This window comes from Watersipora subatra, chromosome 10 (genome assembly GCF_963576615.1).
Source record: "Watersipora subatra chromosome 10, tzWatSuba1.1, whole genome shotgun sequence".
Lineage (NCBI taxonomy): Eukaryota > Metazoa > Bryozoa > Gymnolaemata > Cheilostomatida > Watersiporidae > Watersipora > Watersipora subatra.
In genome coordinates, this window is record NC_088717.1 from 29,922,001 (window position 1) to 29,935,776 (window position 13,776).

The 13,776-nt window shown below is 33.2% G+C and overlaps 1 protein-coding gene across 4 annotated transcripts in view; it reads right to left on the bottom strand.

The window, feature by feature from the left end:
* Positions 1–12,711, bottom strand: part of LOC137405744 (uncharacterized) — a 94,630-nt gene extending 81,919 nt beyond the window's left edge. For 2 of the 4 annotated variants that reach the window (XM_068092122.1, XM_068092121.1), the window contains exons 1-7: positions 11,892–12,692; positions 10,758–10,901; positions 7,764–7,908; positions 5,375–5,835; positions 4,225–4,377; positions 2,908–3,097; positions 2,646–2,735 (exon numbers count right to left, since the gene is read on the bottom strand). In XM_068092122.1, the coding sequence (XP_067948223.1) occupies positions 2,646–2,735; positions 2,908–3,097; positions 4,225–4,377; positions 5,375–5,835; positions 7,764–7,908; positions 10,758–10,803 (1,085 nt within the window). In that variant the 5' untranslated portion in view covers positions 10,804–10,901; positions 11,892–12,692. Of the gene's footprint in view, positions 1–2,645; positions 2,736–2,907; positions 3,098–4,224; positions 4,378–5,374; positions 5,836–7,763; positions 7,909–10,757; positions 10,902–11,891 lie in introns of all 4 variants that reach the window. The other 2 variants (XM_068092120.1, XM_068092123.1) reach the window with 2 other exon arrangements.
* Between the last annotated feature and the right edge of the window lie 1,065 nt (positions 12,712–13,776).

Below are 13,776 nucleotides of genomic sequence, written 5' to 3' on the forward strand. Positions count from 1 at the left end.
CATTTTTGTCTTTGTAGACCAACCCTGTCCAGAGATATATGCGATGATATTAAAAAGCTCACGTTCCAGCGGGTGCTTCTTTCGTGACGTCACAAGTAATATATCTGAAAAGAAACCACGAGCGATAAATATGAGGTCGCTTCCTTAGCCAATCATCAGCGCGAAATTTTTATATAGGCCGTAATAAATGTTATCACTCGTAAAACGTGTTGTCTGTGATCTCAAATTTAGGGATTTTACTCTATTATTAAATCGCATGGACATCGATATTTACTAAATTAATTAACATCGTTACTTTAATGAATTACTCGATCGTCACGTTTTATTGGCGAACAACATACGTACATGTAATAATGTTATTGTAAAATTGCTGTAAAGTTACTGAGAAGGTGACTCCGAGTTTTTTTGGCATCAGGTAGTAAAGTTTTACGGAGGAGACTCAGAGAATGGAGGTAAATTTATCTTTTACTTTGAGTCTCCTATAGAGTTTCCTGTTGAGTTTACATTCAGATTATATTTCCCTGTTTGAGGCTAAAATGTAATGTCCTGCGCGTGCGAGATACATATGTACAATAAGTTCTTGACGGCTTCTTTTTAATCTTTAGCATCTAGCTATACAATGGCTTAGATTGATACTAAAGGTAATATTTTAGTACTCATTAATACATGTACTAATTAATAAAATTGTAACTTTTTGCTATCACTAATCATCGTTTTATATTTTTTTATCGGTTCATCTAGCTACATTCACTTCAAATTTTCTGTGGCATCTTTATCTAGTAAATTAGATTTATGATTTGACATTAGATGTTTACTTTTCACTTGTAGAAAGTGAAGAAAATCGATTGATCAATGCAAATCTTTTAATTTCCAGAACCAAAGCTTCGAATCGTTGGCTTGGCGTACTTGTGCCTTTGTTAAACGTTTATTCATTTTTAAAATTACACTCGCAATCTATTTAACTCCCAATTTGGAAGCTGTCGATAGATATGCTTTAGAATGACATATCTATGAATGACATACATTTATTGCATTTGTTTTACTGATTACAGAATTTTTATGTCGTCCCACCAGCCGAAGAAGCTTTGTCAGTGTGGAAACTGCCATAAAGGGAAAAGAGAGACTTGAATGTGTGCTGCATAAACCATGATGTTTTGTTTGAGTTTGTTGCAGTAGATGAATTTGTCTTATTGTATCAGCTAATACTATGTGAGTGGCCACGAGCTGATGAATATTTTTAATAAAAGCTTTATGCCGAGATGAAAATACTTTTGCTTGTAAAAATTATATAATAAAATAATAATGTTGAAGATAATGCAAAACATGATTTGTAGAATATTGTAGTGAATTGGATATGGTATATGGATGTCCGCAGAACTGGAGAATGTGAGTTCAAATCCAGTTTGCAGCAAACTTCTCATCCTTAAAACTCTATCCCTATCTATATTCTTTTCAAAGACGCGGCTTGCTTATTTCACTTCGGTAGTATTCGGTAAGAATACTACTAGTAAGAAACTAGTATGTAGACGGTGTAGGCAATGATATACAGCCCAGCCCCAAGGATAGGCGACAGACATAATGTGGGCGGGACTTATGGGAGGCTGTATATCGTTAGTATGGGTAGCTGCGGAACTGTGCTGATACAAAGACCTCGTTCTACATAGTTAGCTTGACAGAATTACCGTAGACCGGTCGAATTGGTAGTCGGTACCCAAATGTTTACACAACATTTGGAGAAAGTGAGTAGAACAAATTTTCAACTTTCGTTATTTGAGGCCTTTGAAACATTCATAATAATGCATCTGTAGCAGGATTTAAAATTTTATTCTAGCCAACATGAGCAAATACAAAATAAGATACACGCCAATAGAGCCGCGTAAGACTAGACTTTTATCGCAAATAGCCGATGTGAATACGAGAGATAGAGACAGGTTGTATAACGCGTGACATCATTTTGGGCAAGTCTGGGGACGTTTTTGTGGCCTGAGCGTTTTCATGGCGAGCAGACTTTTTCGATTTTAATCTTCAAATATCTTGGCAATGAGATCGCGTAACACAACAAACAACATATCAACTGATAGAGAAAAAAAATGCTTTCTTTTAAGATCAACTCAAATTTGATACAACCAAATCTTTAAAGCTGGTTATTTGGGAGAAAGTTTGTATCTTGCATATCATCTGGTGGACAAAATAGCTTTATAGTATAGCTTGCAGTTATTCGTACAACAGGAAGCAAATACTTTTAGCACGTATCATTCCCCTGAAACTCGCAGTAAGTTTTACATCTTGAACAGATTTTATTGCAAACCGCTAATTGTGAAAATGATAAGCCTACCTAACTATTCGCATTGTCCTTCGCACCATATGACATGGATGATGTCATACATGTACGATGACATGAGATGTGTGTATAGCGAATAAATAACTAATGAATATATGACTGTAGTCAGATATGTCTGTATAGCGAATATATAAGTAATGAATATATGACTGTAGTCGGAGATGTTTGTATATCGAATATATAACTAGTGAATATGTGACTGTAGGTGGACACGCTCAAAATCTCTATCTGTATTCTTTCTGCCGAAAAACTAATATTTATTATTTGGTAAACAGATTCAATACGACTCTTTCTAATCACCTACCTCACACATTTGACTGCTTTCTCTTTTTTAATTGACAATACAGGCCAACAAGGTTCTGTCTTGCAGAGTCTCCCATCTTTTGAGGCTTGTCTGCAAAATGAAAAGTTTTCCAGTACATAATGTACCGCATAGAGATTTACTAACTAGTTACTAGGGTCAAGGCTAAAATGAGTGATAAGATGGGGTGTCTAACTAGAGTATGGTAATAATCATTTAGGGTATGCAACAGATGTATGTGGTGAGTGATGAAACAGATACGCACGTTTGATCAAGACTGGATAATTGAGTAGAAACGTTTGCTGTCTTAGATACTGAGGCTTGATTGGTAGCATGAGAAAGGCCTGATGCTCTTTGGGTTGTGTATTTGTTAAGCTTGGGAGTCAGAGGGTTGTGTGCTGATCGTTTATTTTGCAACGAAATTCCGACGCAAGAGCCTGCGGCAGGTTCTGCCTCTGCAACAAAAAAGAACTGATCGTTATACTTATAACAACAAAGAACTGATCGCTATACTTATAACAACAAAGAACTGATCGCTATACTTATAACAACAAAAAACCGATCGCTATACTTATAACAACAAAAAACTGATCGTTACACTTATAACAACAAAGAACTGATCGCTATACTTATAACAACAAAGAACTGATCGCTATACTTATAACAACAAAGAACTGATCGCTATACTTATAACAACAAAGAACTGATCGCTATACTTATAACAACAAAGAACTGATCGCTATACTTATAACAACAAAGAACTGATCGCTATACTTATAACAACAAAGAACTGATCGTTACACTTATAACAACAAAAAAGAAGATAGTGTAGCTAGAATGTAGAGGTTCTAGTATACTGAAATTTAACTGCTTCTTTTAATTCATAAATGCTAAGCCAGTCAATCAAATTATTTCTTCAGAAATTCCACTTTGCTGAAAGACATATGTAGTAAAAATTTGAGATTGTTGAAAGGCATATGTAGTAGAGACTTAACATTGCTGAAAGGCATATGTTGTAAAGGTTTGAGATTGCTGAAAGACATATGTAGTAGAGAGTTGAAATTGTTGAAAGACATATGTAATAAAGACTTGAGATTACTGAAAGACATACACGTATGTAATAGAGATTTGAGATTGCTGAAAGACATACACATATGTAGTACAGACTTAACATTGCTAAAATGCATATGTTGCAAAGATTTGAGATTGCTGAAAGGCATATGTAGTAGAGATTTGAGATTGTTGAAAGAAATATGTAATAAAAATTTGCGATTACTGAAAGACATACACATATGTAGTCGAGATTTGAAATTGCTGAAAGACATACACATATGTAGTAGAAATTTGAGATTGCTGAAAGGCATATGTATGTAGTAGAGATTTGAGATTACTGAAAGACATATGCAGTAAAGATTTAAGATTGCTGAAAGGCATATGCAGTAGAGACTTGAGATTACTGAAAGACATACATGTATGTAGTAAAGATTTGAGATTGCTGAATGGCATATACAGTAACGATTTCCAAAAAATGCAATATATTTGGCTCCTCAGATATTTCAAGGCTCTGTAATATTGCACTCACCAGATGTTCTGCGAGGAGAAAACCCAGCAGATACAGAAGTTTGTGAACTTATTCTATCAAATATAGCTTTCCTACGACATCGTAGGTCATTACATTTACTTGTCAGTGTTTCACGCAGTGCTTCAATTTTCCGCTTTGTTTTTTCAGTGGACTCTAAAATTTAGCAAATAAAAACATATGACTGGTTTAAACACACCATGAACACTTTGCCTTAAATTTAAAAAAATAGCACAAATGAGTTTTCACATGAATGGTTAGCACAAGTTTGACCGCTTGTTCATGTATTTGTATATTACATTCATTATATTACATTCATTATATTTGTAAATTAGAGTTCATGTAGTAGTATATTAGAGTGTATATAGTGATTCATTAGAACTCATGTGTTAGTATATTTGAACTCATGTGTTGATATATTAAAGTTCACGTGGTGGTATATTAGAGACCAAAGTTGATATATTAGAATTCAACTATTGCCAAATTAGATTTTATGAGTTGATATGTTAGAGTTCGTATGTTGGTATATTAGAGTGTGGGATGTTGGCATATTAAAGTTCATGTGTTGATACATTAGAGTCCATGTGTTGATATATTAGAGTTCATGTGTTGGTATATTAGAGATCAAAGTTGATATATTAGAATTTAACTATTGCCAAATTAGACTTTATGACTTGATATGTTAGAGTTCATATGTTGGTATATTAGAGTGTGGGAGTTGGCGTATTAGAGTTTATGTCTTGACATATTACAGCGCATACGTTACTATATTAGAGTTCACATGTCGAACTCTTAGAGTTTATATGTTATTATATTTGAGTTCTTGTGTTGGTATATTGAAGTTCAGAGGATGGTATATTGAAGTTCAGTTGATGGTATATTAAAGTTCAGATGATGGTATATTAGAGTTCAGATGATGGTAGATAGAAGTTCAGATGATGGTATATTAGAGTTCAGATGATGGTATATTAGAGTTCAGATGATGGTATATTAGAGTTCAGATGATGGTATATTGAAGTTCAGATGATGGTATATTAGAGTTCAGATGATGGTATATTAGAGTTCAGATGATGGTATATTAGAGTTGATAGCGTTTGAGTGTATATTTTTGAAGATCTTATCGGAATGCCTCAAAAAGGAAAGGTAGGACTACCTGCTCGATTCAACTGAATATTTTTAGGGCTGAGCTTCAAAGCTGGCTGATGAACTTCAGTGGGGGCTGAATCATCAAATTCACAACCATCAGCACAAGCTCTTGAACTGGCATCACCATGGAAAGACATTGCGCCAGCTACTTCTAGCTGCTTATTGGATCGAGAAATTTCTGATATCCGACTAGATAATGTGTCCATTTTGGCCCTGGTTTCACTCAACCTTTTTTCCGCACTTGTCGGCGCTGAATGAAGTTTACTAGAAGCAGAAATCTTTTTTTTTGCCAATATAGCATTAGGGCTGCCAAGAGAAAATGTTCTACATGTAGGTTCCCAATAGCTCAGGGCATTTCCACCCGTGTCAAGTGTGTCAGAGTGGAAAGCAGATCGAAAAGCATTTAACAAGTCAGGTTGTGATGATGAGAGTCCTCTAGCAAATGGGATAAAGATTTGTTGCGAAGACCTGCATAAAACATTTAAAAGGTCAAATATATATCAACACTTACTGCTAGTAAACATGTATATATATGTACATATATATAAAATATAAATGTACATATCTCTATATTGATCTATATACCTATGTATAAATATATATATATATATCTATATTCATATATAGATATATATCTATATAAAACTATGTGTACTAAAAAATACAAGTTTTGTTAAAACATTTTATTACTTAATGTTTCGTGCGTTAGGCTTGCACTCCTCAGATAAAAATCAATTTAAAAAATATTTTTTATCCGAAGAGCGCAAGCCTAACGCACGAAACTTTAAGGAATAAAATATTTTAACAAAACTTGTAGTTTTTCAGTACACATAGTTTTATACCAGCTCTGTTTTTACTCAAAACATTGAGCACACCTTTTACTAATGTGTCTAAGTATAACTTTTATATATATTTATATATATATAGCTGTATATATATATACATGTATATCTCTATATCTACATATAAATGTACATATCTCCATATCGATCTACAGTATATGTAAATAGCAATGTTGGTGTCTGTGTTTGCCCAGCTATAGCTATTAAAGTCCTGGAATAAAGAATCCATACCGCAGAAGATTAGATCTCCGACCATCCCGTTCGCAAGTCAAATGCCTTATCAATTCAGTGACACGAGCTTGATAGATTGATTAAGTGATATATGTTGTTATATGGGAGCAAATACACTACCGCTCTCCGTTACGATGCAGTGTGATGGCCTAATGTCATGGAGAAGGGTACCTGTTATTAGTAAGCTTACTTAAACTATCCATTGGCAATGTGCCAGGCTATTAGTAAGTGGCAGGCAACTTGTTGTTTGCATTGTTTACAAGCTGATTTTTAATACCCGGGCATCGCCGAGTAGCACAGCTAGTATATATATATATATATATACATACATATATATATTAATATATGATGGACAGTGGAATATATTAGTGAACACCTCTATAATGGAAATAATTTGTTCTGGGAACGTTTTAGGATTTTACGTCTTAGGAAACGTGAAATACATGTAAATAGCCTAATCTATTTAAAGATCTTTCCAAACTCGCCCGCATGGCCATTTTAAATGAAAAAAATAAAACTTGACTTGTTAATTCAATGACTGTACAGTAGCTGTGATATTATTGGTTTGCATCAAAAACTTCTTTTTTCTTGTCACTTACACTTAGTTTAGGGTTCATGATGGTAATTTTACATTAAGTCAAGGAGAGTGCACGCCTTCAATGTCAATGTCAAAATAAATTGATTTTTTCCGGTTATTGCTCCACAGCATTGAAATATGCTACGGCCTTGAAAAATCTACGGCGTTTTCATGATGGCTGCAATCAACTGTTCGTTTTTTAGCCTTTAAGAGCTTGTAATCACATTTCCACATATGTTGCAACTAAAACACAGCAGAGTAAAACATGGTGTATCTTTTGATACGAAATAAATGTAATAAGAAATTTGTTGGTAGTCAACACTTAACACTATATAAAAAATATTGTGTTACAAAAACTATACATTATACAAAAACTTTACATAAATTCTTTACGCTCGGTGGTATTTACGTAAGAGGTTTACGTTACGGGTGACGTTTCCTGTTTCATATTATGACACACACTATGAAAGACACATTTCATCAGTGTGTATTGCCAAGCCTTAGCTGTTATACAGCTCACCTGCATCATACCTTATACAGAATCAGAATGGCGAGGGTCATGTAAAGTCGTGTTTACGTGAGCACTTTGGAACTATTTTTAGTTGGGTGATAGTTGGCTTGGTACTTAAAAACCTATAGAGTTATAAATTAACGAAATATCTGGACAGCTGTACGATGAACACCATATGCAGTCCATAAGAAAGTTCATAGCGCAATCTTATTATGAAGTGCAAGTTGTAACAAGCCTGAATTCTTCTTGCTGATGAGATAAGCTGAGACCAAAACCCGCAAGATTCGTTAGACTTAGGCTGCATGCCTTAGGGTACTTTTTACAAAGATGCTCTATGAATGATGAACCAAGACGCGAATCCCTTAACGGCTTTGTTGAGCCTGCAAAAAAAAATTCTATTAATTCCCTCTGCAGACAGCAAGGTTTCAACAAATTGATAAAAAATTGACAAATACGCAAGAGACCAATACATGGCATATCTATTAAATATGATGTATACCTTGTTGAGATAATGAATAGAAAGCGACATGTATGTATATAATATACCTTGTTGAGATAATAAACAGGTAGAGACATGTATGTATATAATATACCTCGTTGAGATAATGAATAGATAGAGACGTGTATGTATTTAATATACCTTGTTGAGATAATGAATAGGTAGAGACATGCATGTATGTTATATACCTGGTTGAGATAATGAATAGATAGAGACATGTATGTATATAATATACCTCGTTGAGATAATGAATAGATAGAGACATGTATGTATGTTATATACCTGGTTGAGATAATGAATAGAAAGAGACATGTATGTTATATACCTGGTTGAGATAATGAATAGATAGAGACATGTATGTATATAATATACCTTGTTGAGATAATGAATAGATAGAGACATGCATGTATATAATATACCCTGTTGAGATAATTAATAGATAGAGACATGTATGTATATAATATACCTTGTTGAGATAATGAATAGGTAGAGACATGCATGTATGTTATATACCTGGTTGAGATAATGAATAGAAAGAGACATGTATGTATATAATATACCTTGTTGAGATAATGAATAGATAGAGACATGCATGTATATAATATACCCTGTTGAGATAATTAATAGATAGAGACATGTATGTATATAATATACCTTGTTGAGATAATGAATAGGTAGAGACATGCATGTATGTTATATACCTGGTTGAGATAATGAATAGAAAGAGACATGTATGTATATAATATACCTTGTTGAGATAATGAATAGATAGAGACATGTATGTATATAATATACCTTGTTGAGATAATGAATAGGTAGAGACATGTATGTATGTTATATACCTGGTTGAGATAATGAATAGATAGAGACATGTATGTATATAATATACCTTGTTGAGATAATTAATAGATAGAGACATGTATGTATGTTATATACCTGGTTGAGATAATGAATAGAAAGAGACATGTATGTATATAATATACCTGGTTGAGATAATGAATAGATAGAGACATGTATGTATATAATATACCTTGTTGAGATAATGAATAGAAAGAGACATGTATGTATATAATATACCTTGTTGAGATAATGAATAGGTAGAGACATGTATGTATATAATATACCTTGTTGAGATAATTAATAGATAGAGACATGTATGTATATAATATACCTTGTTGAGATAATTAATAGATAGAGACATGTATGTATGTTATATACCTTGTTGAGATAATTAATAGATAGAGACATGTATGTATGTTATATACCTTGTTGAGATAATGAATAGATAGAGACATGTATGTATATAATATACTTTGTTGAGATAATTAATAGATAGAGACATGTATGTATGTTATATACCTGGTTGAGATAATGAATAGAAAGAGACATGTATGTATACAATACTCCTTGTTGAGATAATGATTAGATAGACATGTATGTATATAATATGCCTTGTTGAGATAATGAATAGATAGAGACATGTATGTATATAACATACCTTGTTGAGATAACGAATAGATAGAGACATGTATGTATATAATATACCTTGTTGAGATAATGAATAGATAGACATGTATGTATATAATATGCCTTGTTGAGATAATGAATAGATAGAGACATGTATGTATATAACATACCTCGTTGAGATAATGAATAGGTAGAGACATGCATGTATGTTATATACCTGGTTGAGATAATGAATAGATAGAGACATGTATGTATATAATATACCTTGTTGAGATAATTAATAGATAGAGACATGTATGTATGTTATATACCTGGTTGAGATAATGAATAGAAAGAGACATGTATGTATACAATACTCCTTGTTGAGATAATGATTAGATAGACATGTATGTATATAATATGCCTTGTTGAGATAATGAATAGATAGAGACATGCATGTATATAACATACCTTGTTGAGATAACGAATAGATAGAGACATGTATGTATATAATATACCTTGTTGAGATGAGTAGAAAGAGACATGCATGTATATAATATAACTTATTGAGATAATGATTAGATAGAGACATGTATGTATATAATATACCTTGTTGAGATAATGAATAGATAGAGACATGTATGTATATAATATGCCTTGTTGAGATGAGTAGAAAGAGACATGCATGTATATAATATAACTTATTGAGATAATGATTAGATAGAGACATGTATGTATATAATATACCTTGTTGAGATAATGAATAGATAGAGACATGTATGTATATAATATTCCTTGTTGAGATAACGAATAGATAGAGACATGTATGTACCTTATATAATATACCTTGTTGAGTTAATGAATAGATAGAGACAAGCATGCATATAATATAACTTGTTGAGATAATGAACACATAGAGACATGTATGTATATAATATACCTTGTTGAGATAACGAATAGAAAGAGACATGCATATATATAATAAACCTTTTTGAGATAATGATTAGATAGAGACATGTATGTATATTATATACTTGGTTGAGATAATGAATAGATAGAGACATGTACGTATATAATATACCTCGTTGAGATAATGAATAGGTAGAGACATGCATGTATATAATATACATTGTTGAGATAATGAATCGATAGAGACATGCATGTATATAATATACTTTGTAGAGATAATGAATAGATAGAGACATGTATGTGATGTATTTATAATAATAGGATTAATAGCTAATAGATACGTATGTCAAAGACTTGTGAAAAATAACATCTTACCTAGAGGCACCAGCATTTTATCATTATTAGCCATGATAAGAGCCATATTCAGACAGCACAACAGTTGAAAGGCGCCAGTTGGTATAGCTCGTGCCTTCCAAGAAAGCTTACTGTTTGATCAGGCAGCCATAATATACCAAACATCTGTAAATACGTCCACTGATCATCAGATCTGTTAGGGCAGCATGTCTATGCTGAATGGTAAGGAAATAAATAGTCGAACAACAGGTATTGTCTAGACACTAAACAACCATAGAAGTGGCCATTGCCTTTGATCCGTCTAGACTCAGATAAAGCTAATTGTATAAACAAAGTTTTATGTAACCAACTAATATTATACATTAAAACAAACTCATCCTTCTTCTGACAACGTATATATCAAAACATAAACTTATTGCTTTCTTTACAATGTAAATTAAAGTATACATTCACAATATCTCCCGAAAAATAAAATTGTCATTATTTTTGCAATATGAAGCATAATGAGATGCCAAAATTTTATTTGAATATACTTAGTTAGGCTCTTCAAAAATCTCACCAGCTCCAATATAGTTGCTAGACAACTTTTAGCTTTAGACAACGAAAGCTTGGCTGTGAGTATGATGCTTTTAAATTTGTTTGGGTGCTTCCAATTCAACAGTTTTCAATTCATCATAAAGTAGATACTTATATTATTTTCGTATTTACTTATAGTATTTTATTACTTATATTACCACTATTCTACTCTCTTGAGCTGGATTTTTTCATAATCTAGATACTAAGCTTTGAAAATGATTTTTTCTCTATCATTCGAACCTTACCAAGTAGATGCAAAGGGAGCGCGGTGTTAACATAGGGTTGTTCTCTTAATTAATTTCATAAGAGATATGCTTGTCACAGACTGGAACTTGTTCAAAACAAGGCTATAAGATTTATCAAAGGAATAAAAGGTCGCCATGGTGTAACAGAGGGAAGGAATGATTTGGGACTACAGTCCTTTGAACATAGAAGAAAAACCCACAGAATTTCTCTCCTGATGAGAATTCTTTCAAATGAGGAAAGACACAAAATACTATCATCAACATATGACGAAATAACAAACAATAGAACTTTAACTACAATGCACACAAGATCTGCGGAGAGAGGAGAACCTGCCTCAATATATGCCTCTAAACAGTTGTACTACAACAGCTTTCTACCCAGAAGTATCCGAGACCTAAAAATAGAGAAGTAATCTCATGATGCCCAAATCCTAAAATAGATGATTTCAAATAAATGTTGTAATTAAAACAGCTAAATGCTGGAATATTGATAGTGCATAAAGTATTCATAACCAAATCTATTAACAATGAGGTACTCAAAACCCTTATACCACTAGGTAGTTTTTTAGAGTGTTCTAAATTATCTGAGGTAAGATCTGAGGTAAGAAAATCTTCACAAAGTGAACTCCGAGTACTGCTGACTCATGAAAATCATAAAAGAGTTGAATGAGCATCACTAGTTGCTCTCTTACAAACCATGGGAATATCAAGTAAATCCTACTCACTAATTTCTGGCAAGCCTTAATGGTGTCCAGTGAGTACTAGTAACTACCCTCTCGTATACCACAAGAGCATCCGTTGAGGACTAGGCCTATTCACTATTTTCTCAGAAAGTCAGAAAGAATGTATACTGGTTTTAGCTGAAGAATCTTCCACAAAATAAAGACAAAATCCGAGGTGCCTACCACCTGTCCTATGTACTTGAATACGAAAAAGCTGTGTGGTTCAAAATGCCACGAAAACGACTGATCGTGATAGGTAGTAAATAACAGATTACATATTAATAAATATTAATTATGACGGAGATTAACTTGTGAAATGATCTTGGAGCGTCTGTTGTGCAATAAAAGCAGGATCCGTAGAAGCAACAAGTAACTAGAGTACGTTTCCTACGTTGCTCTATCTAATTATCCCGTTAAGGTCGCTCATTTTTGATTATTAGGTTCACGGATCCGCCGACGCGCGATAAAAACTACCGCTGAAAAAATAAAAAGTCTACGTGCACTTTTATTTTTATTTGAACCGCCGAAACTTGCAATTTGTTGATAAATGTTTTTTGAAAACGTAACGTTAGCTTTCTTGTAACCAGGGCCGTATTGTTCTATGAAGCAGCCTCTGATGTGCAGATGCAAAATTTCAACACCCTGAACGGTTAAACGGTGATTTTCATGTTGTTTAGTGTCGACAATGCTCGAACGAAAGGTGCGAACGTATCGTGCAGAACCCGTTTTCAGGATAATATTAGTGGTTGCAAACCTACCGAATCCATTTCGACCCCATTTTTACTGCTAAAAAAGGTGGTCAGGTATAATTGCAGTGGCTCAAAACCTGGTCAGTTTCTGGCTCGTTTTGTAGGGGTGGAGCTTAATCCGGAAATACAAAAGCATTAAAGTTAGTCGAACAACTACAAACGTGTAGTTGTTGAGAAATCGAGTAGTTATCTTTTTGTTTAACAAAATATCCCTTTTCACGGGTTGTTTTACGGTATGAAAGACCACTGTCAATAGAACTTTAGCTACATGTATGTGTGTGTCCGTTCTGGTGGACAGGTGAAAACGTTTTATGAAAAGGTATTCTAACCTGAAATACTTTAATAAAAAATCATGACCACCCGTAACTTCATGGATACTTTTAACATGACGGATTACCCGAAAAAATCTTGACATTGCAGCCTATAATCGTGAAATATCATGATCCGACCGATTTTAATAAGAAATTGTACCTCAAACATAATACAAACCATAAAGACAATAAACCTACAGATATATCAACCACTAGCTGGGAAAACCAATGAAGTCTTAATATCATTCGACAAAACAGTTTTCAAGTGAACCAGAGCTCATCTATTCACCATAGGAACATATTTTACTCTAGTTTTCCAACAGATCAAATTTGCCAGAATGTTAAGCTAATAAATTTCATATAAGTCAGTATGTCGTATGCTTATACAACTGTATAAGTGAACATATATAAAGTGAAGTATACACATGTATATAAGG